We start from the raw sequence: 18,502 nt of genomic DNA, 5'->3' as shown, positions 1-18,502 counted from the left end.
ATGATACGACAAGCTTTGCACATCCAAATTTGACAATTATCTGCCATTCTTTGCCTCACCTCTTCACCTTTCAGGTTCTGACAGCTTGGATGGGGTCTGGCAGACATTTTCAGGTTTCTCCAGAAATATTTGACTGCATTCAAGCCAAGGCTCTGGCTGGGACACTCAAGGACATTCACAGAGTTGTCTATAAGCCACTTTTGCTGTGTGCTTAGGGTCACTGTCCTTTTGGAAGGTGAACCTTCTGGACAGTCTGAGGTACTGAATACTCTAGACTGGGTTTTCATTAAGGCTCAATATTTTGGTGTACTGCGCTATCCCACTCTGACAAGTCGTTCAGTCCCTGCCGCTGAAAAACAGTCCCACAGCATGAGGCTGCTACCACCACACTTTACTGTTGGGATGGTACTCTGCAGGTGATGAGCAGTACTTGGTTTCCGTCAAACATGATGGTTGGAAAAGAGGTTCATCAGACCAGAGAATCTTCTTTCTCACAATCTGAGGGTCCTTTAGGTGTTTTTTTTTTTGCAAATTCAAAGTGGGTTTTCATGTCTTTACTGAGGATAAAGACCGGACTGGTGTAGTGTTGCAGTGATGTTTGTCCATCTGTAAGTTTTCTTCCATCTGCATATATGATCATGGAGCTCAACTAGAGTGACCATCAGATGCTTGGTCACTGGATTACCAAGACCCTTCTCCATCAATTGCTCAGTTTGGCCAGGAGGCCAGCTCTAGGAAGAATCCTAGGTGTTCCAAGCATCTTCCATTATGGATAACGGCAGCTACATGTTTCTTTGAATTTTCAATGTAGCAGAATGTTTTTTGGAACTCTTCCCCAGATCTGTGCCTTTACGCAAGACTGTTTCTGAGCTCTACAGGCAGTTATTCTGACCTCAGGGCTTGGTTTTTGCTCTGATATGCATTTACAGCTGTTAGGCCTTTTCTGAGAGGTGTGTGCCTTTCCAAATCATATGAGTATGAATCAAATGAATTTGCCACAGTTACAATCCACTCAAAGTGTAGTAACACCTACAAGCGATAAGAGTACACCTGAGATAAATTACATGTGTCCCAGAAAAGGGTATGAATACTTATGCAATGGAATTATTTCAGTTTTTTATTTTATTTTTTATAAATTTGCAAAGTTGCACAAACCTGTTTTGTGCTTTGTCATTATGGTGTATGGAGTGTAGATTGATGTGGGAAAAAAAGTAATTTAAAGCAGTTTAACATAAGGCTGCAACATAAAACATGGAAAAATGAAGGGGTATGAATACTTTCGCAAGGCACTGTATATTTCGATAGCAGGAGACCGTTTTTATTGATGATCCATCAGATGATCCAAGTTTGAAAATGTACATGGAATGGGGAGTGAAAAGGAAAAAAAAAAAAGCACACTTTTGAGTCATTTTAACCAGTAATTGAAATTTTTAAAATGGAAGTCATGCTCACATACAAGTGAATAAGCATCTGCCAATGGGCACAGCCATTCACAAAAGAAATGTTTAAATGTACTGTACTGTAACACACACAAAACTGAATCAGAGTATAGTGCAAGCTGATGGATAAGGCATGAAAGTCAGAATGATCGCTTATATAAAGTGTCATTCCCAATTTCACACAAAAGGATCTACCGAACCAAGCACGGTTTATTCAATCAGTAGTGGAAACGCGTGCACACACACACACAAAGTACATCCTTGGGAAGCTGGCTAATAATGTTTTGATACTGTTAGGTCCTAACATTTAATCCAATATTCCCATATTGCCCTAGATATATAAAGACTTACTAACTTCCAGATCAGCATTTATACCAAATCCTTTTCAAGGCACAAAACAAGACTTGTGGGATACATGTAGCCAGTAGGAAAGACTCAGTTTTGAGACAACAGGTGTTCTGAGAGCAGTTTGCCCAATTAAATGCGCATTTGCTTCTTCAGTGCAGCTGGTTTATCCGTGATTTATTCAATATCTGAACTATGAAATAACTCAGACCGAGTTGTAGTCGACTTATAGTATTTCAGCAAGATGCTTAAACAGATATTTGGAACCCATCAACCAAATTCTTGGGAAACCTAACACTGAGACCAAGTACAAAGCTTGTCAAATGTGACCCTAGACCACAAAACCTCATAGGTAGCATGGGTATATATGTAGCAATTAGCCAACAATACATTGTATGGGTCAAAATGATCGATTTTTCTTTTATGCCAAAAATCCTTAGGGTATTAAATAAAGATCTTGTTCCATAAAGATATTTTGTGAATTTCCTACCGTAAATTCATCAAAACTTAATTTTTGATTAGTATTATGCATTTGGACAACTTTAAAGGTGATTTTCCCAATATTTCGATGTTTCGCACCCTCAGATTCCAGATTCAGATTCCAAAAAATTGACCCTTATGACTGGTTTTGTGGTCCAGGGTCACAAATACAAATCTGCCATTGGCTGGGACTAAAAAAGAAGCAACACCCTTGCACTTGGAGAGCATGTTAAAAACCCTATGGGCATCGTTAGAGAGAGAGAATTTGACTGACTGAAACCATTCAGTTTAATAAGGATGGAGGATGAAGCACGGATATCCGGATAGCATTGTATACCGGACAAACAAATCAGTAATGACGACAATGCCACTAAAAGAGATAAGGAGTACATATGATAGATTGTCTTTGCTCTGCATGACTCCATTGCACTTTCGCCACGCTGCAATGTTCCTGCTTGGCATCTGGTAGAGCTTAAACCTTTTTCAGGAGGAGGCAGATTACGTGGGTAGGTGGGTAATGGAATTACCCAACGCAGGAGATGTCGGCTAGCGTAACAATTGTATAAAGTTGCTGCCGCTCCACACCGCCTCGTTATGCACCTGCTGTTCTCTAAAGATTCTCACAAAGCTGCAAGGTCATAACCTACCTGCAAACTCAGTGTTTCAATGCTTACTTTATATAGCACGCTTGCCCTAAACACGCCTCGTAGAGCAGTGTGCCAAGTGAGGTAAGCACCCTCTGAACCTCGCTGTGACTTCCTATCGTTGCACTGCAAGGAGATGGCCTTACGTAACACTGTGTGGAGATATGCATCTCGTGGAGAGCAAAACTGACAAGGGAAGGGAAATATGACAAAGAAGATGGGACTCTGCCTCCAGCGAGGCATCCGCCTGCCAATCTCCCCCGCCAGAGTCAAGGACTCATCTCCTGTGGAGAAACAGAGGCAAGTCTGCTTACATAAACTAAATCATACAGCTATTCAGAAGAGGAAAAACTATGCACAAGACTGTGCCAAGGGATTAGACATATGTGGAGGAATGAGTGGGACATCCATCAGGCTGCTCTTCGCCATCAAGAAACGGATAAGCTATCATAATAGCGAGCACATGAGCGCAAACATATGGGGCTTCGCTCCAGAAAACTGAGAAACAATGAACAGTTGAAAAAACAAAAGCGAAGAGAGAGAGAAAAAGGTAGGAAAGAAATGCAGCGAGACAGCTAGAGAGAAAAGCCTCAGCCCACTTGACAGTCAGAGTGTAAAGCAAAGGAAAGCAAACAATTTGCGAGGACAGAAGCTAGCTCTCATCTGCAGGGAATCTGGCTCATAAACAGAGATTAGTCTCCCAGTGGGCAGATATTCACATTTAGATTTAGTTATTCAGCAGACACTCCTACTCATATTAGCAGTATCCAAACATATGAGTAGCCATTCCTGTATTTATACTTGTACATACATATGTACAAACTGCTCTGGATCACAAAAAACATAAAAAAAATTTAATTTACAAGCTGGGATGCACAACATATAACTAATCCATGTCTGTTCAGACTCTAATGAAAAGCATTACCCCAGAAATCCGTCTTGAGTGGCAGGGTTGAACAAATTTTAGAAATGAAGAATTGGCTCCCTTTCAGTTCATTAGCTCAGTTTGAATTGAATTGGCCATGCCCCATAAAAACTGAAGTGGAATATGAACTGGAATGGCAGGAAGAGGAACTCACTGAATTCTGTCTATCTACCTATTTAACTTTCCATAAGGTCTTTCCATAAGGTCGATAAAATCTCAGACTTTCAGGTTTGATAACTTACTCACCCCCATGTCGTTCCAAACCCCTAAAAGCTTTGTTAGTCTTCGGGAAAACAATTTAAGATATTTTGGATGAAAACCGGATGGTTTGAGACTGTCCCACTGACTGCCAAGTAAATACCACTGTTAAGTGCCCAGAATAGTATGAAAGACATCATCAAAATAGTCCATCTGCCATCAGTGGTTCTACTATAACTTTACAAAGCTACGAGAATACTTTTTGTACGCAAAGAAAACTAAAATAACGACTCTATTCAACAATTCATCTCCTCTGCGTCACTGTATGTCCATTTTGCAGAGTAAGCAAACAGCGTACGCTGTTCTGTCTCAGCAACACCACACGGATACGTTTTCTATGTTTATTTACGGTTTTATCCTTTGATTCAGCGTACACTGTTTGCGCCCAGCGGATATTCTCCAAAATGGCGCTACGGTGACACGGAGGAGACAAATTGTCGAATAGAGTCCTTATTTTTGTTTACTTTCCGTACAAAAAGTATTCTCGTAGCTTCGTAAAATGCCCTTTTGCCTAATTTCTAATTTCTTTTTGACTGAAGAAAGAAAGACATGAACGTCTTGGATGACATGGGAGTGAGCAGCAGTGATTCAGGAGTGAACTAATTCTTTAAAATGTTGGTCAAGCCAGCATTCAATGTTTGTCTTCAGAAACTGTTACATGATCTTCAATTCATTTTGATTCTACTTCTTTACATTGCAACTCTGCATCCGGTTTACCACTTGAATTAAAATTTTACAACTGAATTGGAATTTAAACAGCATTCTTATTACATTTTGACATAATCAATATGATTCAATACAATCTCTCTGCTCGCTGTGTGTGCATCTTGTTTCTAGCTATGCAGTGTTCAATCATATACTGGCAGATAGATGAATGAATAAGACTCCACAGGTGAATCTCACAAAACCGGTCAAGAACATGAGTGATTTTTTTATCCCAAAATCAAAAGAAAAAAAAATACTGGCTCAGTAAGTCTAGCTCAGAATCTGGCCAGCATGTCATCAAAAATTCAACCATGAATTTCGCATTACCGTAGGAGAATGAAAGGGCATCTTTCAAAGGGCTGAAGCTGAACCATATGGACTGCAACAATACAATGGCTCAAAACACTCAATCAAATCCATGAAGGAATGAATCAAAGAATCAAACGGAGAATTAGAAATGGGAATGTAAAATCCCAGATCTTTACCTTACTGAAATGCTTGCAGCTTAAACTGAGTGGTATGGGCACAAAAACTACCAAATACCACACAGCTGAATGCAGTTTGTAACTGTACGAGTGATTCCATCACATTAGTAGTCACCACATTGCTCAAGTCGCCTCAAACTGCAAGTATTTATTGACAATGAAAGCATTTATCTGGACATTTTGTCAATACAAGACTGTAACCAAAGAAAGGGATGTTTGTTTTGTTTCATGAAAACGAGGTGTTACAATCGAACAGCTTGTATCATTACAATTTGGACTATATAACTCAGTTTATCATCTACTACACAACAGTTTTATATGAAGCATTGCCCACATGGGCATATCACTGGGAGGTCCTTGAAATATACTAATGATGATATGCACAGGTGCATGAGGGGCTTTCTGGTTCTCTGACTCTTAGTCGTGAGTAATCCATTAAGAATGAGTACACAAAATCTGATTAGCAACAGATTACCTTCACCTCTCCATTAAATTTGAATTTTAATTACCTTTGAAATAGAAATTTAATGACGGCGTATTTTTGCCATGAGACAGTAATGTGCGATAATGCCCACGGGAATGTCTGTTTTATTTACAGGTGAAGCACATCTTGGCACCTTTATTACACATTCCACATTTCAGGCTACAGAACTAGCCAGTGGCAATAACAACATATAAGGCCATGACATTCAAATAATGAGTGCCATCTGGATTACATACAGATAAAGAGAATAGACTGAAGCTATTTTTTAAAAAGTATTCACTGACAGCAAGGTCCAGTGAATAAAATGCCTCACGTCAATCATGGACAAAAAAGGTGACAGCATTTCACAGTCATGCAATGAAACGTGCATCACATGCATTAAACAGACTAGAAGCTTTATGTTCTCACTCGTGTCCCTTTAGATTTCTGAGCAAAAAAAAAAAAAAAATCATACGTAATATAGAATAATACTGAAGCATTTTTGTCACACTTGTCTCAAATTACGTAGGCTGAGCCTGATATTTGGAGCACGTAATTGTCACTAAACAGGCTGGGAATTAACAAATTAAAAAAAAAAAAAGAGGTGCAAGTAAAGCAATTAAAGGGCAACCACAATATAGGTAAAATTAGGAGCTAAGGAGAAGTCTTTAATTACTCAGTAAAGACCAGGGTTCCCCAACTCTGCCCTACCTGTTAAGGACATTTTTTGATGCATTTTACTACAAAACTCAAAATAGCCAACATCCAAAAAGGCTGACATTTTACAGTTAGGTATCATTTGATTATGCTGTTCTAAATCTAACAACTTATAGCCAAACTGGTTAGAAGTTATAAGCAGAAATGTCAAATTGTTATATATTTTGCCGAAACTACTCATTTGCCCTCAGGTCATGCATGTTATAACGCATACCAAGCTTGGTCAGAATCCGCTAAAATGTTGCAGAGAAATAGCCTCATGCCCATTTTTGCACTTCATACTTTGTGTTAACATGTTATTTCCTCCCTTGTTATTTGCGGTTAGCGCATGCACAGGTTCAAAAGTGATCGCGTGGGGAAAAGGGGGCAGAGTTGTGTTGGAACGGAGTTGAAGTGTGTTTTTGATGAAGGAGACGGAAGATGTAGAAAATAAATTGTGCTAACTGTGCAACATAAACGTTGTGTTTATTTGCGTTTAACACTTTGCATCAAATTCGTTAATGTGGTTTACGGGAACAAAATATTTTTGATATCTTTTTTTCAAAATGCTCTGAAGATGAACTGAGACAATTTTGACGAAAATTTGACAGTCTATGACGAGGTTGAAAAAGTAGACTTTTTTGTAAACTTTAAAATTGCAAAAAATCTTGACATGCAGAAATGTACATTTGACTCTGTATGAGCCAAGGAATCAGAGGAAAATAATTTAGCTTTAAGACCTTACAGTTCAGAAGTTATTGTTTGATTCAGTATGCCAGTCCAAATCTAACGATCAATCTTATGATAGCTGATAGGTAGGTGGCGCTGTGCCGAAACTACTCGTGTGCCTTCAGATCATGTTTGTCATAACACGTAGTAAGTCTGGTAAGAATTTGCTAAAACAATGCAGATATAGCCTCATGTTTGGACAAACTTTGGCAAATTTATTAACGTGCTCTACGAGAACGGTTTGCCATATCAAAAAGTTTTTGAACTCCTTTTGCCAGAATGCTCTGAATATGATCTTAGCCAATTTTGGTGAAAACTGGACAAACCATCTAGGAGGAGTTTGAAAATGTAGATTTTTCATAAAATTCAAAATTGCAAAAAAACTTGACCCGTAGAAATGTAAATTTTGTTATGCATTTGTCTCAGTATGAGCTAAGGAATCAGAGGAAAAATAATTCTGCTTTAAGACCTTACAGTTCAGAAGTTAGTAGAAGTTATTGTTTGATTCAGTATGACGCTCCAAATCTAACGAAATCAATCTTATGATTTTTGGCTGAACTAGTTAGAAGTTATAGGCAGAAATGTCAATTTTTTATATGTTTTGACCAGTAGGAGGCCCTGGGCCTAAACTACTCATGTGCCCTCAGGTCATGCTTAGTATAAGACATACTAAGTTTGGTCAGAATAGCTGCAAAGACGTAGCCTCATGTCCATTTTTGCACGAATTTCGTCAGATTAGACTGTCCTTTATCTGTGTGCCAAATTCATAACTTTCCCCCAAGCAACCACAAAATGTGCTTGGCCCCTAATTGCAGATAAAATACTGGCTACAACAAATTAATGACTTTTCCCCAAAAGTTTTAGCAACAATGTCAGTAAGCAGTCAATTTGCTGTAATTTGGAAGATGAGACAGTCAATGTGGAAACTTTCTGTTGCTGTGAAACAGCTCAGAGTGCAATTTTTCACTGAAAAAATGTGTATTATTTAATTTCTTTAAAGAGTATTATACTCTTTTTTTCAGTTGAACTGAAATTTCCACCCAACCACATGTCTGTACAAAAACTGACTTTTGCCCAAAAGGTCAAAAATGTTTGTTTTTTATACAAAAATGCAGTAAGAAATGTTTTTTCCCATTCCCATATGTTTTAGCTCACTAAAAATAATCCTGGAATAAGCTATATGACTAAATAACTACTCACTATGTCCCAAAATGTAAAAACAACAAAGCTCCAACACTAGCTACTGTAGTACATCAGCCAACCCAGAATCAAAGCATTCATTTAAACTGTGTGTGGTACAATTTTGCATGTTTTAATCCAAATGAGGCTTCACAACACTTTCAAGATGCCCACATTCAAATCCATTGTTCGTTTGCACTGAATTTCAGTCTAACAGCATGTGCTCCAAATAAAAGCTCTGTACTGCACTTGAATAATACAAAAGTGGGTTGACAGCATGGTGGCTTTGGGAAAAACACATAAATGTCGGCTTCCATGTGCCCAAAGCTACTTATTACAAAGAGTGTAAATAAGAAAGAAAAAACACAGTAAGAAAAGTCATAACAAAAGAGAAGGTTAAATTCAAAGAGGGCAAAACCACAACACTGGCTCATGATCAGACACCTTTTGATAGCACAGACTCTAAAAGGCATTGTGTTACTTTGACAGTGCATCTGCAACTAAAGAAGCACAGTAAGATTATGCATAACAATGCCTTCAAGTTCACGTAAGATCTTGTACAAAGTCATCCAGACATTCTGGACAGCTCAAAAGACAGAAGATGTGTGTGTATGTGTCCCTAGTGACTGTAAAAGGGTAACCGGCAGCATACTTACACAGACTGACTTCCATCATTTGGAGTGGCATATCAAAAGTGAAGGATGGCTGATCACACGCAGGGCAGTAAAGGAGTCCTCTCACTACCTGCATCATATCCAGGAGGAAAATAATGCCTCAAGGAATACTTGACTATCACCTGATCAGATCTACGAAGCCGGGAAGGTTACCTTCTCATTTAGCCAGCAGAGATATTTCTATGAGCCATGACATAAAATCAATAATCTGCCCATAGCTACTCTCAAGATCGCCTCCAACTGAGAATATTTATTCAACAAAGACTAAAGGTAGATTTATTTCTTCTCAATTTTAAGTGTAAATAAAGATGATACTTGTGTCGTCTCACTTTTATGGGGAGGCCATGGCAATGCCTTAAGCATTTCGATTGAACGGTAGGCCATAATTCTAAGTTAAATGGAGGTCATGGGGTCTTATTGGACGCATATAACAGTCTTCACTGTATGACTTGGAGAATCATATAGACTCATATTTGTGAAATCTGTAAAGCTTCTGACACTTCATGTAAAAAAATAACCTAACATAAAAACATGTACAAATCAACAGATCTCAAGGAATTCGTCTTCTACTATTTTTATCTACAGTGTACATCTGTTTAGTCTGAAGAGAATTCAAGTAAACTAAACAGACAAGATGGTATAGGATGTACCTTGAAATCCACAAGTGTAGTAAAAAGAAAAATTCTAATAGTGTAGACTAAAGTGTTTTTATAAATGCAGCCACTAAGGGGTCAACGTTTGGCTGGTTAGCATGACCCTAGTCTTGCATAGTCAAACCTTCAGACTGATGGCAGAAGGTCTGGGAACCCAAGGAGCACCCAAGAGGCTATATGACTGACAGGTTAAGCAACCAATCACGTTTAAAATGTAAAATTCTTAGACACATTTTAAAGAGTCTATGCAGCCAGGAGGGAACTTTTCATATTTCACATACTTTTGAAAATCAAGCGTTTAGTTGATCATGATAATCACTCATTGTGTAAACACGACAGCTTTCTTCTCTGAGGGGGGTTGGCATCACAACATCTTTGTTTCCAGAAGGAACAAGAACACGGTACACACGTCTACCTGAAATTCTGTGGATTTCACCAATCCGATGACGACTTTGTGGGCGTTACATCCGAGTCCCCTGCTAGTAAAACACCAAAACTACATGGCTGCAAAAACCAACTTTGTTGATTGACTGCCACACAAAATTGTCTGTTTTTGGACTTGGATGCACAATTTCGTTATATTGTAGATGTCTTTTCAGTGCCAATTTGTTTTCGTAGGCCACCTAATAGCATTTGCCAAATACACCTTTTACCTTTCTATCAGCCAATCAGCATAGTTGGGTCATTCTACAGAATTGGTGCAAACTGCTGTCCCACAACCAAAAAACACATTTAAAATGCATTTAAAGGAGACGTTCCGTGGGTGGAGCTGGTTGCTGAAACCACGCCCGCCTAGCGCGATGGTGGTGACAGCTGCGGCAATCTACCTGTCACTCAAGTGCCCACGCCCTAAATTATGCAGAACTTTAAGGCTTAATATAATTTAAACGGATGAGTTATAAAAAAATTCACCCCCTTACAGTTGACATGAAGGGCAAAATTAGCTATATAGACCAAAACCACTTTTTGTACCAGGCTGTAAACATTTTTTTTTCTGCTGTAAAGTTGGGCATTTTAACATGGGGAGTCTATGGGATTGACTCCCTTTTGCAGCCAGTCTCTAGTGGCCAGTCGATGAATTGCAGTTTTAGTCACTTCCGTGTTGGCTTCAAGAGGGAGACCGGGAGGTTGCCGCTTGATTCAAACTAATGAATCTTTAACTTTGGAATTGTTCAATATTGAATTGGATTCAACAATACAATAAATCTTATAAATTAGACATGAAATGTTGTTAAAAATGCAATTGTTACAGATTTACTTCTAAAGAAGTTTTAATAAAACAGCAAAAAATATATATATTTACAATCTAGTTGTAAGCAAAATCTTAATATGTCAATACAACCCTTCTAATTAAATCAATTTGGGGAGAGTATTTTTCTGAAAATACAATATAAGAACTAACTACAAAATTACTAGAAATGTGTACCTTGAATATTATACAATTTCCATACACAGAATTTTTTTTTGGAAAAAGACATTCTTTTCAGTACATTTCCAACTCTGACTTCGGACCAATTCTGTAGAATGGCCCAGGTATGACATCATTTTCTGTGGCTTGGTAGATTTCTCCTTAACACATCGCCACGAACACATGATAATTTTGAGGAAAAACTTCTCTTTTCTTATTTGCCACCTATTGTTTATAGGTAGTCTATGCATAAAATTAAAACTCAGAAGTATTTCTCAAGCTTTCTTAGAGCAAAAATAAAGTTAAGATTAGCACCTGGAACTGGAATGTAATTTACAGGTCCCACGGGTGCAAAGTTGATAATAGGTTATTATCAGTGCTTTTTTTTAACAATAGCTTTGAGGATTTTCCCAGCTTTAGAAGTACGATTACATGCATTAAGCAGAAACGAAAATCACTTAACAGGTCGATTCCAAAAGCTTTATATGTTAGCGGTAGTGGGTGTGTGCTGGTAAAAATAGCAAATGTGCTTGTTCTCATAAGTGATTCTACATTTATACCAAGAGAAGAGAAATAATTTCAAAACAAAGCTGCTGTTTAACAGTAACCATTTGTTTTCCTATGTACTTAAAAAGGACCGTTCACCCAAAAATTTAAATTCAATCACCAATTACTCATCCTCAGGTTGTTTCAAAAAGGTTGAAATGTAGATTATCTAGACCAGGGGTGCCCAACCCTGTTCCTCAAGATCTACCTTCCTGCAGAGTTTAGTTTCAACCCTGATCAAACACACCTGTCTGTAAATATCAAGTGCTCCTTCAGATCCTAATTATTTGGTTTAGGTGTGTTTGATCAGGGTTGGAGCTGAACTCTGCAGGAAGGTAAATCTCTAGGAACAGGGTTGAGCACCCCTGATCTAGACATTCAATTAATAGTCAAAAATGATGAGAGAATATTAAAAATATTTTCATATGCATTCCAAAACTCAACAAAAGCACTTGTGAGTTTGGAACAACAGCTGACTATTGTCATCCTTGTACCATGTACCATGGCAAAAAAATTATATCATAATCACCATGATGCAGTGTAACCAAGACCATTTTCCCCTAAGTCATCTCTTTAATATTATCCATCTCATCTGCAAGTACTTGTGAAGTGAGACAAGTGCTTTATTATCCTGAGGCAACATGGTGCAACATTCACCATAAAAATGAAAAGAAGACTCGAGGAAGCATTTGGGGTTCCTCAGTATGCCACGCTGGCAGAACCCTCTTGAGAGCCTCTAGGCACCCTTCTGAAGGTGCCTCAAATATTGTGTACTCATAGAAGTTCAAAACATGTTTCAAGTGTTTTAAAGCCTTTCTCGTCTGATGGGGTTACTCAGGGAATTGTTGACAATCTTTAGAGTTCTTGCATTAAGCCCTTTTAAATGGGTGCCTAGAGGTTGTCCAAAGAGCTCTACTGTGGTAGTGTGAGAACCCGAAACAGGGTCTGAAATAATAATTTAAAAAAAATTATTTTCGTATATTTACAGTGATGTTGCACCATTTTACCTCAAGGCAACAAAAACATTTTGAACACTGTTTTAAGTACAAGATGCATATAATATGACATCAAACTAGTTAAATATGAAGGGAATAAGTTGTTTTCTTGCTCACACTACATCCTGCTGGTCATGTTATTATCCTTTTCTGTTGCACATTTCTCTCCAAAGAACTGCCTTTGTTTATTGCCTAAAATGAACAATGAAACAATGTAATGGAGAGAGCTTTTCTGTGCATATTCACATATGTGACCCTGGACCACAAAACCAGTCTTAAGTAGCATGGGTATATTTGTAGCAATAGCCAAAAATGATCGATTTTTCCTTTACGGCAAAAATCATTAGGAAAATAAGTAAATATATCAAAACTTAATTTTTGATCAGTTGCTAAGAACTTCATTTGGCCAACTTTAAAGGCGATTTTTTCAGTATTTTGATTTTTTTTTTTTGCACCCTCAGATTCCAGATTTTCAAATACTGTAGTTGTATCTCTGCCAAATATTGTCATATGCTACATAAACAAAGCATACATTAATGGAAAGCTTATTTATTCAGCTTTCAGACAATGAATAAATCTCAATTAAAAAAAACAAAACAAAAAAAAACCTTTAAGACTGGCTTTGTGGTCCAGGGTCACATATACAGACACTACAGAATACATGCATATTGCAGCTGTCATATATATATACACATACATACATATATATATATATATATATATATATATATTATTTTTTTTTATGTAAAATTTACAAAGTATTTATAAAGTATTTACCTCATTATCATTTACATTTAAGGTGATTTAATGTAAAAAAAAAAAAAATAAATACACATTACAGTCACTCAATTTCACTACCAATTTGTAAATAAATAAAAACAAGATTAGCTTAAAGCAACACAGCCTACCTAAAAACGATTTGATGTTATAAATGAGTTCATTTTCGGCTAAACAAAGCCAATTATACATTTCTAACATCATAATATCTTAAGCATGATACCTTTACTAACCTTTACTTGCATCTTATCAGTGCGTAAACAATTTAGCTTCATGCTTCAACTAGATGGGTAACACAGGTACTGTAGGAGCACAGTAAACAAACACCTGTCTAGTCATTTAAAAGTGTGAAGCTGTTGACAGTTTTACAAATCTTCTTTAAAACCTGTAAAAGTACTCTTTGCAACTACTGAACCCAAACACTGAGCCCCTGACCGATGCGCTGGGTGTAAAAAGACAAAAGTTTTCCTCAGTGAACAGGTTTTGCAGCGGCGGCTTAAAAGGATTTGGGTACGCGCGAATTAATTTAAAGCGCGAAATATTCCAAACAGTGCTTTAACGGTCACTCACCTTCTGCTGACGGCGAGCCATATCTGTGGGCTGTTTGGCGTTGAACGGGTACGCGATACATCTCAACACAAACACATAAATTTGTAGTTTAATTTTCCTCTCCGCTTCTTCTTTCTTAAGTCTCTCCTGCTCGGTTTTGTCCGCATCGGCGGGAGAAGGGACCGGTTCCTTGGTTTGGGTTCGCGGGGCGTCCGACGTCTTTTCAGGTTTGGGACTCTTTTTAACAGGTTTCCCAGTTTTAACGGGCGGTTCGTCCTCAGGTGGTAGTTCGCCCTCAGATTCATCGCTGGAGGACGGGTCCAGCATTGTCGACACTCAAGAGGCGACAACTCCTCACAGCTGTGGGAAAACCGAGGAAACCCAAGAGGTTTCTGACGACCTCGACCACAAAAGCGGAGTTGTTTTTTTTTTTTTTTTTTCTGAGAGGATGTCAAATGTGTCAGTCGCGACACTTTTGAGGGCGGAGTCAATCCGACAGCGATTCGGATAAGGTTGGATTGAGCCACATTCTTTATTTCCCTCTTATGAAGAGAGCGCAAGCGTGAGGAGGTTAGTGCAGAGTTATGCGAGACAGGTAGGCAACCTGTGGCATGGACAACATGCAACACGTGGGAGGTTCCATTCTTAAAGGTGCAGTCTTTACTTTTAATGTTTTCATGTTAAATTTACACCACTAATAATTGATTAGAACATTGATAATAAATTCAGCACTGCACCTATTAATTTTTCATGATCAAAATCCAATGTCAATCAATGCTACAGAGACAAACAGGTTCACTGTACAAAACCAGTCTTTTGGCAGGAAATGTATAGATAGAAAAGATAAAAACTACAAGTGGTGATAGTGAAAAAAAAGAGAATATTTTTATTTACATTTTTATATACACAAATACAGATACACTCTCAAAAATAAAGGTACGTTTGTACCTAAAGAGTCCATTTTGGTACCTTAAATGTACATATGTGACCCTGAACCATAAGTGTCATAAGTGTCAATTTTTCAAGCTTTCCATCGATGTATGGTTTGTTAGGATAGAACCATATTTGGCCGAGATACAACTATTTCAGTATATGGAATATGAGGGTGCAAAAAATTCAAAATATTGAGAAAATCGCATTTAAAGTTTTCCAAATTAAGTTCTTTGCAATGCATATTACTAATCAAAAATTAAGTTTTGATATATTTACAGTAGGAAATTTACAAAATATCTTCATGGAACATGATCTTTACTTAATTTTGATGATTTTTGGCATAAAAATCTATAATTTTGACTCATACAATGTATTTTTGGCTATTGCTACAAATATAACCCAGCGACTTAAGACTGGTTTTGTGGTCCAGGGTCACATATTAGTACTTAAAGTGCTGTTTATATGGGACCCTGCAAAACAAAAGTAGTCATAAGGGTCAGTTTTTTAAAATTGAGGGTTTATACATCTGAAAGCAGAATAAAGCTTTTCATTGATGTATGGTTTGTTATGATAAGACAATATTTGGCCGAGATAAAACAATTTAAAATCTGAAATCTGAGGTGCAACAAAATCAAAATATTGAGAAAATAGCCTTTAAAGTTGTCCAAATGAAGTTCTTAATAGTCAACAATTAAGTTTTGATATATTTACAGTAGGGAATTTACTAAATATCTTCATGGAACATGATCTTTATTTAATATCTTAAAGATTTCTGGCATAAAAGAAAAATTGATAATTTAGACACATACAATGTATTGTTGGTTACAGATATACCCGTGCTATTTAAGACTGGTTTTGTGGTCCAGGGTCACATATTAGAACCTAATAGGTACAAAAGAGTGCCTTTTGAAAAGTTACTGCCACAGTGACAGCTTTTGTGCCTTTATTTCTGAGAGAGAAGTTAGTGTATAATGCACAAAAAAAAAAAAAAAAAAAAAAAAAAACAGTTCTGGCTGCTTAAAGGTAAAAAATACTACACCCTAATCAGGGTAGACATATACATCACTTACAAATGACAAATGTCTCCGAAGGTTAAATCTACAGTCTGTTTTGAAATATTCCATCAGTTGAGGGATCAGAAGCAAAGTGAAAAATATTACAATCTATTACAAGCTATCTATTTCTTACAGGCTCGTTTTCAGTCACAGATAATGAAATATTAAATTCAAATTGAAAAATGTAACCTTCAGAACATGCAGTATGCAACTACCAAACAAAAATCATGTTCTCCAATTAAAATGGACTGTTATTCTTCCTGTTCATGACGGGTAGGGTATGTAGAAAAACTCAGATCTCATGTTCTCCCTCAACTTCAAAATCGTCCTATATCGCTGTTTTACCTTTTTTGTTAAGGGTGTTTGATTTTTTTTTTTTTTTTGCATGTTCACTTTGCCTGGGTTGGTTCTTTTGCAGGGATGTAGGATGATTTTGAAATGATTTTTGAAGTTGATTGAGAAAATACGGTCAGTTTTTCGACTTACCCTAACTGTCTTGAGCCAGAATACACAGAGTTCAAGGACTGCAAGGCAAGACAAGCATTTGACAATAAAAAGTATTTAAATTGTATTTTTTTAAATGTAAATAACCAATCGTTTCGCTAGATAAGACCCTTCTTCCTCAGCTGGGATTGTTTACAACCGCATTTGTGATTGTTTGAAGCTGCATTTAAACTGCATTTTGGAAGTTAAATATCGGGGCATCATATTAGTCCATTATATGGGGAAATAGTGGGTGAGTAAATTATCTGTAAATTGTTGTTCTGGAAGTGGAGTTCTCCTTTAATAGCGCATGACAGCCACAATCTCATCCATATTGCTCGAAAATATGGCATTCTGTGTAGAATTCAAACGGGTCTGATACATTGCGTGGTCTGCGGCGATTCACGCATATGATCCATTCTGCATAGTTCGCGCGACACAATGATTCAGACACTGTCTGAATCGTTCCCTATCCCCTGTATAATACACTACGTGCCATTCGCCGTACAGAAAATACAAGGGTCATTCTATAATTAGGGGTACATTTAGAATGTGACAATGTGAAGAAAAAAGTTTTCCTTTTTCCCAAAAGCCCAAATATGACCTTACATAGCTGCTGTGAACAAGCTATATTGTATAAAGTGCTATATAAATAAAGATGATCTGTAGGAATATGTGCACAAAATACCATCTATGTTTACTGTCCACCATGTTACCTTTACTGGGTAACAGTTGACAGGTAACTTAGTTGACATTTTTAGTGTTTTGGGCCTATAATCAACATTGAAACCTAGAACTACTGAGCATGTGGTATGTTTAGAAATGTATTTTCAAATACAAAACATGTTTTAGTTAAAATGTCTTTTTAAAATTTACAGCAATAATACTTGTGTAACACTGTTGACGGTCAATTAATCCACTCTTGACACAGGTTTGCTAGTTTAACCAATATTCGGGGAAAGAGAGAGAACATAACTTCTATGGTTTCATCCACGTGCTTCTAGAGGAAATAATATCATTCTGTACAACTTATGTGAGAATGGGACAAAACCAATTCTTTTTTAAGGAGGGTTTTTCTAGTGGGTAACTTAGTTGACAATGTTTTTTTGGAAACAAAAATAAAAGTTATATCACAATAAACACATTATTTTTGAAGCACACACCCAAATGTCTTGATAACCTAATCTAACTGAAGGCGAAACTATGAAATTAATTTATATTTGAGGTCATTTTCATGCTTAAATGCAGAGTAGAATGAGCAATTTTACAAAATCAGACAGCTGAAAACCAGGGATGTATGTGATATGAACATCTGTGAACAAAAGATATGGCTTTTTTTAACGAATTGTAATGTGACTGGGAAAAAGTAAAACTGTGTACTGGAAAATTAAGCATCGGGGCTTTATATTGATAAAAATATACTTCATGGACATGACATGTACCCACAATTATAGAATGACCATCAAATTCTGTGAACAAGCGACCGATTTCAGCCACCTGCTTTATCAGTTTTGGAACACACTCGCTTATAGGCTAACGTATTCATACTAAAATTAAATTTTGATTTTATAGTGATTTAAAGAGTTCACGATGTCTGTCACTGGTGAATTGCCTCAGTCATATCGAGAGGTCACAACAGTATAAAGGCCCCTTACCCAAGTAATAGAAATTTCTATATGTGAAAAACATTTGAACAATAAAAGCAAACCACTGTTAATATTCAGCTTGCTGACCTGTGCACCCACAGAGAAATTATAGGATGGCAATGACTCACAATAAGGCTGGGAGAAAAGCTATTCCTGATTTGTAAACTCATCAGTCCTTGTGGCCACATTAAGTATATAAGAAGTACGTATTAAATAATACATAATCAGATTAGACCTTTCAGACAGGCCGTCATTACCTCAGACACAACTGAACGCTGACCTTGAATCGCAATGGCTGCAGGATCCGAGTATGAATTTTTATAATGTGGGTGGTTTACAGAATTAGTTCTCATCACTGCCTCACTTTGAGAACAAATATTAGCCCAAGCCCATTCAAATGGCACATTATAGCCTCCTCTTTTGTTTTACATCAGC

At 37.2% G+C, this 18,502-nt stretch overlaps 1 protein-coding gene across 8 annotated transcripts in view; it reads right to left on the bottom strand.

The window, feature by feature from the left end:
- The window catches only part of cadps2 (Ca++-dependent secretion activator 2), a 197,579-nt gene extending 183,031 nt beyond the window's left edge, over positions 1 to 14,548 (bottom strand). For 6 of the 8 annotated variants that reach the window (XM_051100197.1, XM_051100198.1, XM_051100199.1 and 3 more), the window contains exon 1: positions 13,972 to 14,547. In XM_051100197.1, coding sequence (XP_050956154.1) covers positions 13,972 to 14,277 — 306 coding nt within the window. In that variant the 5' untranslated portion in view covers positions 14,278 to 14,547. Of the gene's footprint in view, positions 1 to 13,971 lie in introns of all 8 variants that reach the window. The other 2 variants (XM_051100201.1, XM_051100202.1) reach the window with 1 other exon arrangement.
- Between the last annotated feature and the right edge of the window lie 3,954 nt (positions 14,549 to 18,502).

Source organism: Labeo rohita, chromosome 25 (genome assembly GCF_022985175.1).
Source record: "Labeo rohita strain BAU-BD-2019 chromosome 25, IGBB_LRoh.1.0, whole genome shotgun sequence".
In the NCBI taxonomy this organism is placed as follows: domain Eukaryota; kingdom Metazoa; phylum Chordata; class Actinopteri; order Cypriniformes; family Cyprinidae; genus Labeo; species Labeo rohita.
Note: the sequence above shows the minus strand (reverse complement) of the source record. Positions and strands in the feature narration are given on the sequence as shown.